At 42.0% G+C, this 17,264-nt stretch overlaps 1 protein-coding gene across 1 annotated transcript; it reads right to left on the bottom strand.

Moving 5' to 3' along the window:
- Positions 1 to 5,375: 5,375 nt before the first annotated feature.
- On the bottom strand, positions 5,376 to 6,726 carry LOC311058167 (threonine aspartase 1-like; the record flags this gene model as incomplete). Its single annotated transcript, XM_084075517.1, has 1 exon — positions 5,376 to 6,726. One exon carries the CDS (start codon positions 6,724 to 6,726, stop codon positions 5,488 to 5,490), a length of 1,239 nt encoding a protein of 412 aa, XP_083931643.1. The 3' UTR covers positions 5,376 to 5,487.
- Between the last annotated feature and the right edge of the window lie 10,538 nt (positions 6,727 to 17,264).

Raw genomic sequence — 17,264 nt, forward strand, 5'->3', positions numbered from 1 at the left:
AGCTTTGAATCCACAAAGGTCACTTCAGCTTTCTAAAATAACCAATGCTGATCTCATGATGTGAATGTCATTTAGTTTAGTCTGAGATTAATCATAGATAATATCCTCTGTAGCCCCCTCAGTCAGTGTGCAGTGAGAGCTGTTCTCCTGGAACCCGTGTGGCCAGAAGGAAAGGAGAACCTGTCTGCTGCTTTGACTGCATTGCTTGTTCTGAGGGAGAGATCAGCAACACGACAGGTTCATTTACATTACTAGTCCATACCCAGGGATGCTTACACCCAAACTATGTGCGTACTTGAGACTAGGGATTACAACTGCTACTACAGATCCATAGTCTGTGGCAAAGAAATACCAAGAAAGGTCAGTGCCCATGTGCAAGTTCCGATCAATTGTTCAACTCACCAAGGAGATAAATGGTTGAAGACAGACAGACAGATTTATAGCAACATAGGATACAAATATAATAGGATATAGTAGGATTATAATAGGATAGGATGTAACAATGTAGGTTATCTTTAGGACGATACTTTACTTGTCTGACCCTCTTACCTTGCTCTTTTTGACAGACTCTACAGAATGCACCAGTTGTCAAGAGGACTTCTGGTCCAGTCCTCAGCGTGACCACTGTGTCCCTAAGATCATTGAGTTCCTCTCCTACCATGAGGGCCTTGGTATCTCCTTGACAACCATCTCATTGATAGGCACACTCATCTGTGCCATTGTCCTGGGAATCTTCGTCTATCATCGAGACACGCCCATGGTGCGCGCCAACAACTCAGAACTCAGCTTCCAACTCTTGCTGTCACTCAAACTATGTTTCTTGTGCTCTCTTCTTTTCATTGGCCGTCCCAGACTCTGGACTTGTCAACTAAGGCATGCAGTATTTGGGATCAGCTTTGTGCTGTGTGTCTCGTGTATCCTGGTAAAGACTATGGTGGTGTTGGCTGTGTTCAAGGCCTCCAAGCCTGGGGGTGCAGACATTCTGAAGTGGTTTGGTGCAAGGCAGCAGAGAGGAACAGTTCTGGCTCTTACTTCCATTCAGGCAATAATCTGCACAGCCTGGCTTGTGTCTGCCTCACCAACTCCTCATAAAAACACACAATACCACAGTGATAAGATAGTTTTTGAGTGTGAAGTGGGATCAATAGTTGGGTTTGCAGTGTTACTAGGTTATATTGGTTTACTGGCACTCCTCAGCTTCGTCCTAGCATTCATGGCAAGGAATCTTCCAGACAACTTCAATGAAGCCAGGTTAATCACGTTCAGCATGTTAATCTTCTGTGCCGTGTGGATAGCCTTCATCCCAGCATATATCAGCTCTCCAGGCAAATATGCAGATGTAGTGGAGGTATTTGCTATTTTGGCATCTAGTTTTGGCCTTTTGGTGGCATTGTTTGGGCCAAAGTGTTATATAATGATTTTGAAACCTGAGAGAAACACTAAGAAATCCATCATGGGTCGCGGAACATAGAAAATGTATTATCTTTGAATTTTTGCTTCTGTGTATTTTGTGACAATAGGTGTGTATGCAGTCTGGTCAGAGATGCAAACATCTAATATCTATGATAAAGAAAGGTCCATGAAAAGTTGAATACCCTCCCTTAAAATGTCCTTAAGGAAGGATGGGCAGGCAGATCTCCATATATGGCCATATCAGTTGGATCACTGGTGCAATGTAGCTGTGAGGTAGACGCTAGATGTGAGGGCCACAAAGAGTTATTTAGGAGTTGTTAATGGTTAATATGATAATTTAGAAAGTCTTAAGTAAATTATATACAAACCATTTGTATGTATAGTTATGCATATTTATTTGTACATGGTTAGTGAGTGTGTTAATACATGTTTTCTAAACACTTACTCATACTCATGAAGGTAGTTACTACTCTACTCTAACGAGTAGTAACTAAAATACTCTAGTCTAAATACTAATTTTTAAGTAAGTATTTTCTTGCGTGAGCCCATCTAAAGTGAGGACTATCTATGCCTTATAAAGCAGTTATGAATGAGATAGAAGCAATGATATAGAAAATGTCAATATGTATTACAACAAACAACGACACCTGACACAGAACACAGCCCTTACAGTGTAAAAATAAAATAAACATTATTGTTCTGTATGAAAATAAACAATACAAAATCTGCACTGCTATGAACATGTAAATATGGCTGAATAAATATGCCAACAGTGGATCACAATGCCAAAAATACCATAAAGAAAAACTTCATAAAACAATATAAAATATCAGTGTCAAAAGTCAGCAAATTAATATGGTCATGGTGTCGGTTGAATATATATGTCACAGGGAAATTTGAGAACCAGGGAAATTGAAAACGGAGCGCTCGTTTTTAGGTGCGGGGCTTCGGGGCGAGGCGGGGTTTTTTGAGCGAGGCTCGCGAGGAGGAGGAGGAGGAGAAGGAGGACGCGGTGCCGCGAGGCGGGGCTTTGATCCGAGGCGGCGTGATGAGGAGGAGGAGGCGGCGCCGTGAGGCGGGGCTTTGATGCGAGGCGGACCTGGCTTTTGTCGTTCCCCCCCACATAGCAACCAGGAAGCTATGCTAGGGGAACGCTGAACATGCGTTCACACACACACACACACACACACACACACACACACACACACACGTGATACTAGTTATTGTCCATGACGGAGGCGCGCCGACTTAGCAGAGCTCGAGACCGAGGAGGCGTGCCCGAGCAAGTGCCTGCGCCGACCGGCCGATGGCTGCTAGTCGAATCAGTGCCGTCCGAGTTGTAAACCGATAGGGAGAGAATAGATCTTTTCATGGATTACTATCCGTGTGTGTGTGTGTGTGTGTGTGTGTGTGTGTGTGTGTCAGGGATAAACTAAAACAAATGTTAAAAGCCAGAACACAATAAAATTATCTTAACAGTCATGCTTTCAATAAACCAAATTGAAAGCATGAGCGCGTGCGTGTGGTCGGGGCCATATATGTTAATGCACTGTGGTTGGGAAGCATCGTGGCTTGCATTGCCCTTGGTTCTACAGAATGTCCTGGAGGGCGGTGAAAATGTCCTGAATGCAAATCCGTGTAGAAGCAACTCATCCAATCATTTCCCTATTACATGTAGATGACAATTCAGAGTGCATGATAGATCACTTTGTTCTATCTTTCCTTTGTTGTGACAGTGAACAAATCAATCAATCAATGCTCTTATCGCGGAGCTGTTAATTGCTCCATTGCTGCAGTATAAGGAACTGGTTGAAAACCACACAGTTCGACGGGTGGAACTCCCTGTGTTTGCTATAGAATGTGCCATTGCAATTCAGCAGGACCCACATACACGGGACACAATCAAAGCCTATAAGGCTTCTGGAAAGCTGCTGCCCCTCAAAAAAAAAGCGAGCTTTGTTGCTGGGGTAGGAGAGGTGACCAAGGGATCTAGGAAGGTTTTCACACCTGCTCTGTAGTAGTTCATTTTTCAGTAGAATTTGCTGCATTTTGACACTGACACATTTTACATTATTTTATAAAGATTGTATTTAATGGTATTTTTGGCACTGTGATCCACTTTATTCAGCCATGTTTACATGTTTATAAGATTGCAGATTGTTCAGCTCTTTGAGCTCAGCTTAATAGGGCCCTCTGAGTGTCTTTCATATTATACTTACCCCAGTAGTTTTTCCTCTCATTCACTTACTGTTTGAACATACAACAAAGCTATGTGCAGCTCTCATTTCTAGATGAAAAGTCTGGTAGACTATACATCTTCTGTAAGTCCTATTCTTGTGATTTATTGTCTCAGTAATGATGAAACATGACACCCAGTGTGAAGTGAGTGGTGCATTTGATGAGTTAATTTCATTAAGCTTTATGAACTACAGGAACGATGCTGAATCCCTGTCCATTCGTTTCAAGGCTGCTCAACAGGAACACAGAGTGGGCGGGGCTTTAGCAATTACAACCTGTTCCTATTGGCCGTCTAAGAGCACCTACCAAGTTTGGGAAGTTTAGCATGCTGGTAAATAGAGTTATGGCTGTTTAAACCCCAGCCAAAAGGAACCCAGAGGAGTGGGGCTTACGCAATTACAGCATGCCGTCTAAGAGCACCTAGAAAGTTTGGGAACTTTAGCATGGTGGGAACTGGATTCATGGCTGTAAAATCTTGCCCTGCGCCTTTTTTAAATCTGCTCTGAGGAAGGCTGAGGCCGAAACGCGTCAAGCGTTCCCAATAAATAAGAATGATTATCTGAGCCAGTCTTGCATCCTTCATTTTGGAGTTTTCTCCACTTTCTGGTATTTGAATCAAATGCCCTGTGACATCAGTATTGAAATCTTACAATCTGATTGTACATCAAAGCATGGGTCACCTACAACATCATCAACAGCATTGTCTGCGGATTCTTGGTCAACTGTTGTGGTAGTTACAGTATCTGGTTTAAAACTGAATAAAGAATAAGGATTATGTTTTCTGCTCCTATGAGATTTAAACGTCCCACAGATATCTGTTTGAAAGATGCAATCCAAAAACATATTCTTTCTTTAGGTGTGCATCAATGTGAGCCCAATGATCTCTTTCAGAGGTAAGATCTTTGCAAGGACACATATGGCAGCTAAATGTACAACCAGCTGATCGATTGGGACTGGTAACAGTCACGTGACATCTGTTGAAATGTATTCGAAGAGCAAGTTCTAAAAGTACAAGGGGAGCTTGAATATATTGAATATATAATATATAGACATTAAAGGACTATTGCATAACAGTGTATGTTTCTCTGCAAAAAAGACAGGATGATGCCATTAGCAATCAATACATAGAATGCCTGTCGTTGCTGTTGGGCAAAACTTTGCCCTCCCATACATTTATGAAAATCTATTTTACTAGAGGTTCTGGCCGCTCTGCGACCCTCACGTCTAGAGTTCGGGCCACCCTCACACCTACGTCGGGGGCTTTGTCATACCAAAGGACCGCAATGGAAACAAGATCGCAAGGACTCTCCATATTATATGCCTATATATGGGCGTTCATATTGACATGACCATGGCCCTCCACGGTCATGAATATATTGGTCATGAATACCGTGAATACCGTGGTCCTCCGTGAATACTGTGGTCCTCCCCCCATCGGCCAATTTTAATGTGTTGTTTTTATATATATTTACTTTAAAACTAATTATATATATTTACTTACTTTAAAATAAAGTAAATATTTACTTTAAAATCCTGTAACCTTTAAAAGGTTACATGATACTTTATTCTTCCTTTACGGTCACATAAAATATACATTTGTAGTATTTTGTGGTAAATCAAGCAACTGAAAACATAATAAAGTGTGTTTCAAGAGTTGACAGCTGACGGGATGGAGGGATGGATAATACAAACTAAACTAAAAAGAAGCCTTTTTCATAATAATACATAATTCATAAATAATACTTAGCAAACCCATGTTAAAAACCCAAATAAAATAAATAAACATAAAAAATAATAAAAATTATATGGAGAGGCAAAGGATCCCACAGGTGTGGTTCACTCCATCGGGTTCACCAGTCGACACACACCGCCCTCGATAGCCAGGGACTGACCAGGAATAGCGCCTGGCGGCAGTCTGGATATGTGAGCGGTGGCCCTGCTATCCTGGGCAGACATGAAGCCAACACACATGCTCTCTGTGGTGTGACTCCACAGGAACTCCACCAGTACAGTCTGGGCGTCTCCAAGGGCTTCTATGGAGCCGCGAAGCACAATGACCCCACCTAAAACACGCTCTTCTCCGGCCAGGAAGGGTGAACCGATGAACTTGTTCTGCATGGCCTCCAGCACAGCTTGGTGGGCCTCTTCAGACCGCATGGCAGTGGAGCATTCCCTGGCCAACATGGTGCGGATGAGATGCTCTCCGCAGCCCGAGGTGCTGGCCGCGGTGGCGTAAGAGGAGGTCTGCTTCGAAGCATTCTCAGCCCAACAGCCACATCCGTAATGAGCAGCCTGGCCGACCCTGCCTGGGTGTTTCATGGCGATGCCTCCGCTGGACACGGCAGCAGCCACGTTCCCCTCCTGGTCTACGACTATGGCCCCCACCGTGTCCAGACACCCAGAGCCGTCCTCCTCCTCCCGCTCCTTCTGGTTTGATCGTCGTCCTTTCTTGGTGTGGTTAGGAGGATCTGTGTCCGTCTTTTCAGCCAACTCCATCTTGCGTTTGTTCCTCTTATACGCCGATAAACTGAACTTAGTGACCATCTTCTCTGACAGGCACGGTGGTATTCCGTGGCTAACGGCCCAATCGCATGCTCCTCGTCCTACTAACAAACAGGGGGGTATTCTTCCGGCTGAGAGCGTTCCTTTCTGTGCTTCGCTCAGGAGACGACTTGCCACTAAGACTGGGTTTTTAATACCACCGACGGAGCCCACGGCTCCGTAACGCAGCGATTTCCCATCCATGGCGCTGGCGTCGCACTCAATCTCTCCCGACAGATTCAGATTGGAGCCGGTCCCGGCGTTCGTTAAAGGAGAGTCCTCGAGTTCCACCAGCGCCGCCGCCACCGCTTCTACTGCAAGAGCGCCGGCCTTGAGTCTGTCCACGGCTCTCTGGCAAGCTCTTTTGCACACATGCTTGTACTCCTTGGCTTTGGATTCAGAATGGCAGCCTGCCCCTGCATGCACTAGCACAAATCCACCCAGGAGTGTTGGTTTCTCGTTCTTGCTCGATGCTGTGTCCTGCTGACCGAGGCACGCATCGACCAGAGGACAAGGTTCACCCGCAGACTCCATTAAACTGCTGCAGTATCCGTTGTCAGCAGGTTAGGGTTTGCACCACTAACCCCTTTATCTGAGTATGTGAAGTCTATGACATCATATTAACGGCACACCAACTTGGGAGAGTTCTCCATATAAGGGCAGGTGTTTCAACCATATATGGGCAGGTGTTTCAACAAATCAGCTTCGGAGACCGGCCGAAGAGAAGCTGAGACACCTGCAGGTGATGGCAGAGCAGGCCATGGTGGGCAGCAGCAGCAGTGGAAGCGCCCAGCAGTCCTCCTCATCATCATCTTCATCAGCCTGCACCACGAGCAGCTGGCAGCAGATAGGAGCCCTGATGTTCTATACTGCAGCTGGAGTCAAGGGCAGTGACAAGATTGCAGGCTTTGACATTGATGGTTGCATCATCACCACCAAGTCTGGAAAAGTGTTTCCCACTGCACCGGATGACTGGAAGATTCTGTTTCCAGAGATTCAGGCCAGGCTGGCCAGCTTGTTGAAGAAAGGATACAAGTTTGTGTTTTTCACCAACCAGATGGGGATCTCTAGAGGCAAACTGAGACCAGAAATCCAAAGTAGAGGACATCCTCGACGCACTGCAACTACCTGTACAGGTGTTTGTGGCAGCTGGTACAGGTGTCTGTAGGAAACCAGTGCTGCCGCGAGCATCCGTTCCATAGTTGTGGGCTTTTGAATGTAGGCTGTTTCCCCCAAAAAGCAACAGAAACAGATGAAAAGCCAATCTTCCAACTCGAATAACAAGGAAGTGAACAGGATGGGGTTTTTTTTGCGATCACGTGACTTGCTGCTTCTCTCCTTCACTGGGAGCCAAACGGTGACCCATGTAGGCGAGCAAACAGCGCCATCTTGTAGAAAACCACTGAAAACACACTCGTCATTGGCAGACTGGACCTTAGCAAAATATGACGAGAAATATTGTCATTGGCAGTGAAGGAGTTAAAGGTCTGTAGCTCTTGAGAGTGTACAAATGGAACCAAATGGAACTTTGTGGGTTCTCTGAGTGTGTTCAAATGGAACCAAATGGACCCTTATGGTTCCATGTGTACACTCTCAGAGTTAAATAAACACTAAGGATTTTACAGTGTAGATTGGTGGGGCTCCAGTAATAGTTTAGTTCACTGAATTTCAACCTTTTGTTTTTAATTTCAAGGACCCCTCACTTTGACATGCATTTGATTGTAAGTCGCTTTGGATAAAAGCGTCTGCTAAATGACTGTAATGTAATCAAAAACAGGTTAAACTAGAAAAAGTTAAATTAGACCTGCTGGTGGCACTATAACAGGCCAATGTGAAAAGGGTGGCATTTCTTCTTCGGTCTAGTGGGAATGTGTGTGCAAAATTTCACAGAAATTTGAGGCATTTTGTTCAAACAGACCTATCCAGCAAACATTGGAAGCCAGTGTTAGCCAATTAGGATGGAATATGAAATATCGGACACTTCCATCTTGATCACATGACTATAGAGATGCTGTCTACCAATTTGCATGATTTGTGGACAGAATGTGAAGGAGTAATAGCAAAAAAGATTGTTTTACAAAAGTCAGCCCCAACAATGAAACACTGGTGAAATTACTGACACTAGACCATACCCGTAGGGGAATATGAGCACCCAAAGTGTGCAGTTTGGCTTATGCGCTGAGAACAGACAGTTTATCAGGGATGGAAAGTGAGTTTGTACTGTAGTACAGTGGTTCTCAAACTTTTTCATGTCAAGGAGCCCCAAATTGACACTTGTTAGCCCGCGGACCCCCATTTGTAAAGATATGCCAGGGACCCCCATAATAGAAGATTTTTTTACGGCTCTAGCAGTGATTCTAAACCATTTTAATTTGAAGGACCCCCAGTTTGACATGCATTAGGGCTACGGACCCCCATTTAATGGCATTTCTATCTCTTGGACCCCAGTTTATATCGTAAAATCTATGTTAATTTAACTCTGAGAGTGTACAGACCCATAAGGGTCCATTTGGTGCCTAATCTATCATTTAGCTGGGGACCCCCTGGAACTCCCTCAAGGACCCCTGGGGGTCCCCGGACCCCACTTTGAGAACCAATGGTGTAGTGTGTACACACACGCACATCCCGTCGTGGAGGCACAGAACACACACAAACACCCGCGCATATACAGATCTGACAGGCGGAGCCGTCCCCCACACACACGTGCGCGAGTGCGCACAAACACACACACACACGTCACCACGGTACATCATGCGGCCCGTGGCCCGTCGCGAACACACACACGGGCGTCGCGCAAACACAAATAATGTACATTGTGACACGTGCCTCCCCAACGTGCATGCGCACGTGCGTGTCCACGCATACACGGCCGCGGACCCAAGTTGTGGTGTGACCACGGAGCCACGATGCAGAATGAAATGTGGCTCCCTGACGTTGCCATGTTACTCACCCCCCCGGGTCCCCTCGCACGCACACACACACACACACACACACACACACACACACACACACACACACACACACACACACACACACACACACACACACACACACACACACACACACACACACACACACACACACACACACAAGAATGCACTCAGAGAGTGGGCGGGGTCTATGGTGTGGTAGCAGGCTAAGCTCACTGGCAGCGTGGGTGTTGCCATGTTGGCCTATTGTAAGCGGTTTAGGGACAATATTGGTGGTAGTGTGTTTTGGCGTTGGTTGTGAAAGTGCAGGTGGGTGTGGGGACGCGTTGTGAGCTTGTAGATCGGCTGTTTTCCAAGAGGCAAGGTATATGTGTGAAGGCGCTTCGTTTGGCCTTGTTTTCATAGACCTTGTTGCTTGTAGGGTTCGTTTCGTTTGGCCTTGTTCTCATAGACCTTGCTGCTTGTTTCTTGCGCGAAACCTGGCAACGCACGTGTGTGTCGCGAGCGCGCGCACCAAACGGCAACAGTCGCGCGCTCCAAGACACCAACCACCCACCGCCACAGAGGTTAGTCAAATTATAGGAGGATGGTCTATTGATGTAATTTATATTCAACAGCCTGCATGTGTAGAGCATTTGGCTTAAACTAAAGTTAGACACCATAATGTTGGTTGTATGCAAACATTTGTAGACATATTTGCTGGTGGCATGACGGTAAATTGGCACCGCCTAATAAACATGATACTTTCATGTAAAGTTCATACCGGCCCTACAGTATTCTAGCACATTATATTATGATATAGACATACATTTATCCAGGTGATATAATGTATTTTAGAATTCTCTCTTGGTTTTTAAGGTTTGTGTGAGAGGGCTAGGGTTGCCAACCGTCCCGTAAAATACGGAATCGTTCCTTATTTGGAAACTAAAAGACGTGTTCCGTATTGAACTGTTACGGGACGCACTATGTTCCGTATTTTGGGGTTGTGGAATGACGGCGCGATTTTTATATGAGAGAGAGTATTTCTCACTCACACTCACACACAAATGAGACGGGGCAGGGAGGGAGCACAGCTATGGGATAAACAGCAGCTGACGCTAGGCTCAGAGTACTGAGCGCAGCTGCTCTTTGATCCCATAGCTGCGCCTGCGCTCCGCTCAGACCACTGGTCGGTACTCATGACAGGACCAATGAGAACTTGAGAAGCAGTTTGTGGTTGCTAAGATACAATACTGCATGGTGATTGGCTCTGGTGCGTATAAAGTCCTCCCCTCTTTCCCATTGAAAACAACAACACAGCGAAGCATGGATGACTCTACCGGCTCAGACTCCTCAGAGTTAGAAGAAGTTAACTTTCTTCATCCTCCAATTCCACCACCAAAGAAAGAACAAAAAAGAAAACAAAAGTACAGGATTGAGTGGGAGAAGGACTATGGGTGGCTAGAAGGTTTGAGGGACGACGTGTACATGGGGAACTGTACCGTCTGCCGAAGAACCTTCTCTATCGGTCACGGTGGCGTTCATGACGTTAAACAACATGCTGCAGGTGACAAACACAAGAGGACTGAGAAGCAGAGGAGAAGCCAGGGAGCCTTGACACAGTTCCTTGTTCGCCAAGCAACTCCAGAGGCTAACCAGGTGTGTAAAATAATAAGCATGTTGATTTTGTTTTGTTTGTTACTTAGAAACTGGGGGGGGGGGGGGGGGGGGGGCTGGACCCCTGGACCCCTGGCCCTGACCCCAGCAAAATGTGTTGACTGCCTGAATTATTTTCACTGCCTATTGTTATTCATGCCAGAGATTTTTCAATGGAAAAAAAAAAGTACTCAGGAGCCGAGATACAAAATTTTAAAGTTTTAAGTTAACAAGGAAGTGGATGAGAGTAAAGATCTTCGAAAATCCATATCTCCTTGGTCTTTGGGTAAAATAAAAAAATAAAAAATAAAATAAAATGTTTTTTTTGGCAGGTAAGTGATGAAAAGCTAGAAACGAGTTAAGTCGTTCTAGGCAGTCAATGGTATCACAATTATTTTAACTACTTTAACATTTTATGCTTTGGCTGTTCAAAAATAGCAGATCTACAAGCTCACAGCATGAGCTTGTATATCAGATTTTTTTTTAAGTCATGAAAATTTGTGCAAACCTTTGAATATATATATTTTTACTCAAATCTTTGCTTCTGGGGGTCCCTGGAACAAAATATGTTTAGAGGGGGGTCCATGGCCAAAAACATTAAGGGGGTCTTTGACACAAAAAAGTTTGAGAACCACTGACTATAGCCTAGTATGCATATGCAAATATGAATCTTTACTACTGGGTAACCAGAAGAATGGGCACCTGACCTGAGAAGCCTCTATGCTTTGTAAAATGGTCTGAAATAAGGTCAAGCATATGATTTGAACATGTAAGGCTTAATATTTGTTATGCTATAAAACCTGTGGATGTCATTATGGCATAAACAATAAAACAATAATGAAGGGGTAAAGCAACATTTTAGGTCAGTGCAGGTTCAAGTCATGTATACTTAACATATACTTTTATTCACATTTAGCTTTTTTTTTTGTCAATTTCATACTGCTAAATGTAATTTAGTACTCCAACAGTGATACAGTGATGTTTTTGTTAGCAATGTAATAATAATATTTATTCAAAATAAAAATAATACATACTATATACAACTTTTATGAACCTCTCAAACATATACATGTATAATACAGGTCAGGTACTGTTTGATATTCTATACAATATCTGTACATGTATAGTGATATTTGTTTCTCTTACAGGTAACTGCTGCTGAGGTAGCGCATGTCTACCATACTGTGAAACATAATTTAAGCTATAATTCATCGGACTGTGCGCTCAAATTGACTCTCCAAACACTCAGTGACTCAGCCTACTGTTTCTAATACTTATTTCATACTGTTACTTATTTCAAAGAATAAGTAAAAAAAAAAAAATTTGCACTGAAGCCAAAGTTGTATGCATTACTACTGTTACATGTTGTTTACGTTTTATTTTTTTGTATTGTTTTAAAACTGTTAAAATACAGTTGATGTATTTAAAATATTATTTGAAGAATAGACAGTTTTAGGGTCTGCCAACAGGGGGTGCAACTTGCCAGGGAAGCATATTATGTGCCTTTGGCATTTTATTTTATTTTATTTTTTTGTTCAGAGGCAGTCCACTCAGTGAGTGGGTCTGTAGACAGGCTAGCATTTTAGTCTTGCAAGAGCTCACAGCAGCAGATTAATTAAAAGAAATTGTTCAGAAAATGTCTGAGTTCCATAGCAGTATAACGTAGCATACTGTTTGTAGGCTACACAAGTGTTGTCATAGCATGTTTTTGTTTACAGTTGTGATTATTTGTGATAATTCTTGTACTATGTTTTTTTGTTTACAGTTAAGATATTGCTCTCACAGCAGCACTTTATTGTTTTTTGGTTTAAGATGTTAACAAGAAGTTATAAGAGTAGTAAGATGTTTATTACATTTAATGTTTTTGTATTGTTTAAAAACTTTTAAAATACATTTGATGTATTTGAAGAAGAAACTGCATCTGTTATTTTGCACATTGTGACAAAATAAATTCTTGAATGATGATCTGTTTTTCATGTATACTTCCAATACAATACTGATCAAATTCAGGTTTGTGACTGTTTTCTCAGTACATGCCATGGGCTTATTATAGATATCTGGTGTATGGTTGAAGCATTCCATTTCCTTGTGATTATGGTAGAGAGGGCTGCATGTTAAAATGTTGACTGACATTTTCTATCTAGGACACATCAATAACAAATCTAAATTCGAATTTAATAGTATGTATGTTTGATTTGATTTATGTTAACTAGTGACATTCTGCATAATTGAAACACAACCACCTGTATTCATAATCAACCTATTCATAGCTGCTTTTTAACTTTGTTTGGAAAAGCACTATACGAGATGCTACATTTCAAGGGGCTATTCCTAATAAAGAATTTCAATAACTATACAAATCAATTATTTATCATTAGGATAGCAACCAAGAAAGACAACAGCTAAGAAAACAGCCACTGAGACAGACTTTCTTCCCATTGTTGTGTCTTATAGTGAGTGAATCTTTTCAGCTAAGCTACAAGTTGAAAATGTGCTCACAAGGAGACATGTTTTGCCATGTGAAAAAGAAAATAGAACCTGCTGTTGGGAAGGGACAGGCATGTGATTGTACACAACAGCATATGGTGGTATGTGGTGTAAAGTCACGTAAGGTTTGTTATTGCCTTCCAATCGGTCTTTCATAATGCACATGTGGTTTCTATAGTGATGTGATTGGTCTGTCAATGCACATTCCTTCATAGCAACATGGTGTGGTGAAGGGGCAACTGCTTATGCGTTTATAGCATGCGATTGTACACCACAGCATGTCATCTGACAACAGATGTTATGGGTTCTAACATTAAAGGATCTTGCATGTGATTGACTGAAAGTACAACAAACACAAAGTACTCCTATGTAGCATGTTGTTACCAGCATGTTGTAATGCAAGGGTTAGCGACTATGTATATTAGCTGATACAAGTGAGGGTTTGATCACGTTCTAAAGGTTACGGGGTGTTTTGTACCGGGTGCAGAGACATCAATCAAGAGGCCAGTAAAGGGAATGCGACGAATGTGACGATGTAGTCATATTTAAGATGAGTCATACTGCAGCAGTCTGGATCATTTGACCTTTGAAGGTTTTTGGTTAGCTTATTTCGGTTTTAGAGTTAGGATTTACTGATTTATTATCACAAATTTAACTAAATAATACTGCGCACATATTTTATATATAATTTGCACAATTACCAGAATTTCCCAGCATAACATTTGGGAAGGCTTAGCCTACCCTAGCCTTCATTACCCGCAGCCTATGATGACACAATACACATAAGACATTAAGTAGGCCCTACAACAGCAACCAATGTGTCTTAAATGAACATTTATTAAATTCAAGCAAACACATGCAACGTAATGACATTTTGGAGCACACACATTTGGCCTATAATTAATCCCAAAAAAAAGTACACACATAGGTCAAAGTGAAATCCATGAAAACATGACAGCAAAATATAGTCCAGTCAATAAAAAAAGGACCAAACTCTCCTAAATTAGGCGTATATATACTCCTAATTTGTATATATACACTCCTAATTACAACGTAAGTTAAATTGTATTGCTATTGTATATTAAACTGTGAATTTGATCAGTTAGAAACGTATTTGCATTTCGACAACAACCAACACATTTAATTATCCTATTATCCACACAACTATAATGTTTATATACATGTTATGATTGTAAGCAGTTTTAATAGAGTCTTAATACAAAATAGACATGGTCTCAGTACAACACATATGTCCACCAGGCAGGGCGGTCAGTCTATGATGTCAGTCAGTCATGCCATATCTATGACATATGACACTACATTTCAACAAGATTTAAGAAATTGTGCTGATGTACTTTTTCTACTGAAGCTCTTGTCACATAGCCTGGGATCCAGCCTGCTTCGCTACATTCGGCGGACTTTTATTTCTCTCTTCGCTACTCAGTCTGGAATGCACCGAATTGACTCGTTTTGCAGAACTACACTGGAACTACATATGTTACGTTAGGCAACGTCGTTGCTGATTGGATGTTGTTTAAACGAATGACGAATCACAACGATCACACTGTTTTATTTGTCCCGCCCCGCACCACAGACCAATCAGAAGCCACGGCACGATTCGAAACGTTTGGCATGTCCCGCCTCCCTTGGAGATAGGAGGCATTCCAGACTGAGTAGCGAAGAGAGAAATAAAAGTCCGCCGAACGTAGCGAAGCAGGCTGGATCCCAGGCTACTTGTCACACTGTTCAAAGCAATAGAGGTTTCCTTACATATGCGTGCGGCGCTCATGGCGTCGTAGACTGCCAGACTGAGTAAAACTCATTCCACATTGACTACATGGATAAGGTTTAGATCCTGTGTGAATATTCAGATGTTGTATTAAGTTGGACGGATAAGTGAAGAATTGGTCACATTGGTCACAGTGATATGGTTTTTCTCCAGTGTGAATTCTCTGATGTGCTCTAAGGACGGACAATTTAGTGAAGTTGTTTTCACACTGGTCACAGTTGTATAGTTTTTCTCCAGTATGAACTCTCTGGTGTGATTTAAGGGCAGAGGTTGTAATAAAGTGTTTTCCACACGGATCACATCTATAGGAGTTTTCTCCAGTGTGAATTCTCTGGTGTTGTACTAATCCAACCTTTCTTGTGAAGTTTTTCCCACACTGGTCACAATGGTATGTTTTTTCTCCAGTATGAATTCTTTGGTGTCTTTTAAGGTCTGCTTTTCCATTGAAGTCTTTTCCACACTGGTCACAACTGTGGTGTTTCGGTTTAGCCGGGGTTCTTTGTTTATTTACAGCTGGTAGGACAGGGACGCCAGACTGAAGATGCAACACTGGATTAAAAACAAAGACAAAGGGAAGAACGTTGAGAGGTAGAAAGGTACAGTAATTGAGACATTTTAACAGTTTGTATGCATCCCCAATTCACAACAATTATTTGAAAACTAGTTACTTTGTAGATTTGTATTATTATTACAAAACATACATTCACCACTTCAGCCCTATAAACATTTCGGCCATTTGAAAATAGCAGATCTACAAGCTCACAGCGTGACACATTGTGAGCTTGTAGATCTGCTATCAAACACAAAGTGCAGCATACGAGGAGGATGTTCCTTGAGACATATGTTCACCTGTTAAACATGCTAGAACATGAAAAGAAGGAGACAGTAACTTACTGAGGTCTTGAAGGCCGTTGGGTTCCTCCTGTTCAGCAGAACTTTGAAGAGAGTTCATCTTCACCTGAAGTCAGAAAGTCCACAGTCAGTTCTGGTTGAAATTATTGATATCCTGGAGGAGTTGTGAAGACATTACAACTACACACTCTTCTTATACTAGAAAGCCTGAGGTGGAACCGAAAACTGCTTTGGATGATTGGCCAAAGGGGAGAACAATAGAACCATCTCTCCACCAATCACAACCTGACATCTTATTTTATTGTTCACACATGTGTTCCACCCCTCCCCCATACATATTCCACACACATGTTTACGGGTCCCATTAGCAAAACTGTGTTAAAACAGGAAAAGACACGGAACAATGCAAAGACTTCGCTTGATGTTCCATTTCCAGAAAGCAACTCATAATCTGTTGGTTTTATTAAACCCAACTATCAAAAATCATGTCATCACAAGCATACATTGGGTCTTTGGTTCAGTGGAGTTCTTCATTTTCACATTAATCACAATTTCAGTTCACCAAATACATATTCAGATCACATTAATTAACTTTCCCGCATATTCACTCTTATTCAACACTTGAAATACCTTAATTGACCCTTGATGTTCATTAATACTCTTTAGTCGTAAAGCATATTTTCTACAGCATATGACTGGCTTGAATCACTGTTTAAAAGTGCATTATCAAAGTGCAGTTTCAAGGTGCACTGTCCCTTTAATCAATTAAGACCGGGAAAGCATTTGTGTCGTTTTAAGATTTCTTTGGATATTCAAACATAGCAGATATAAAAGCTCATAGCGCGGCACTCAGTGACGTGCTATGAGCTTGTAGATCTAGTTTTGAAAAATCTTCAACATTTGTGCAAATATTTGAATATATCTATTTTTTTTTAAAGGGAACATTTAACTCAAATCTTTCTTCATGGGGGTCCCTGGAACAAAATATTTTGAGATGGGGGTCCACAGCCAAATACATATAAGTTTGGGGGTCCTTGACATGAAAAAGTTCGAGCACCACTGATATAGAAACTACTAAATATTTTTCAAAAAACTGTAGGATTTAGAAGTCATTTGTGTCATCTTGAAAAGATTTGAGTTACAAATGTTTGCTTTGAAAATATATAAATGTTCAAAGATTTGCATAAATGTTCATGATTTTTCAAAAATAGCAGATCTACAAGCATATCTTGTGAGCTTGTAGATCTGCTTGTAGACACAGGACACTGAATTGAAGGTTTAGAATGCTTGTGTTCCTCATTGACAAAATATGATATAAAGAAAATAACACATTAAGGTATTTTTTTTACTTTACTGGAGTATTTCCCATTTTCAATACT

Source organism: Gymnoscopelus microlampas (genome assembly GCF_963454915.1).
Source record: "Gymnoscopelus microlampas genome assembly, chromosome: 13".
Taxonomy (NCBI): domain Eukaryota; kingdom Metazoa; phylum Chordata; class Actinopteri; order Myctophiformes; family Myctophidae; genus Gymnoscopelus; species Gymnoscopelus microlampas.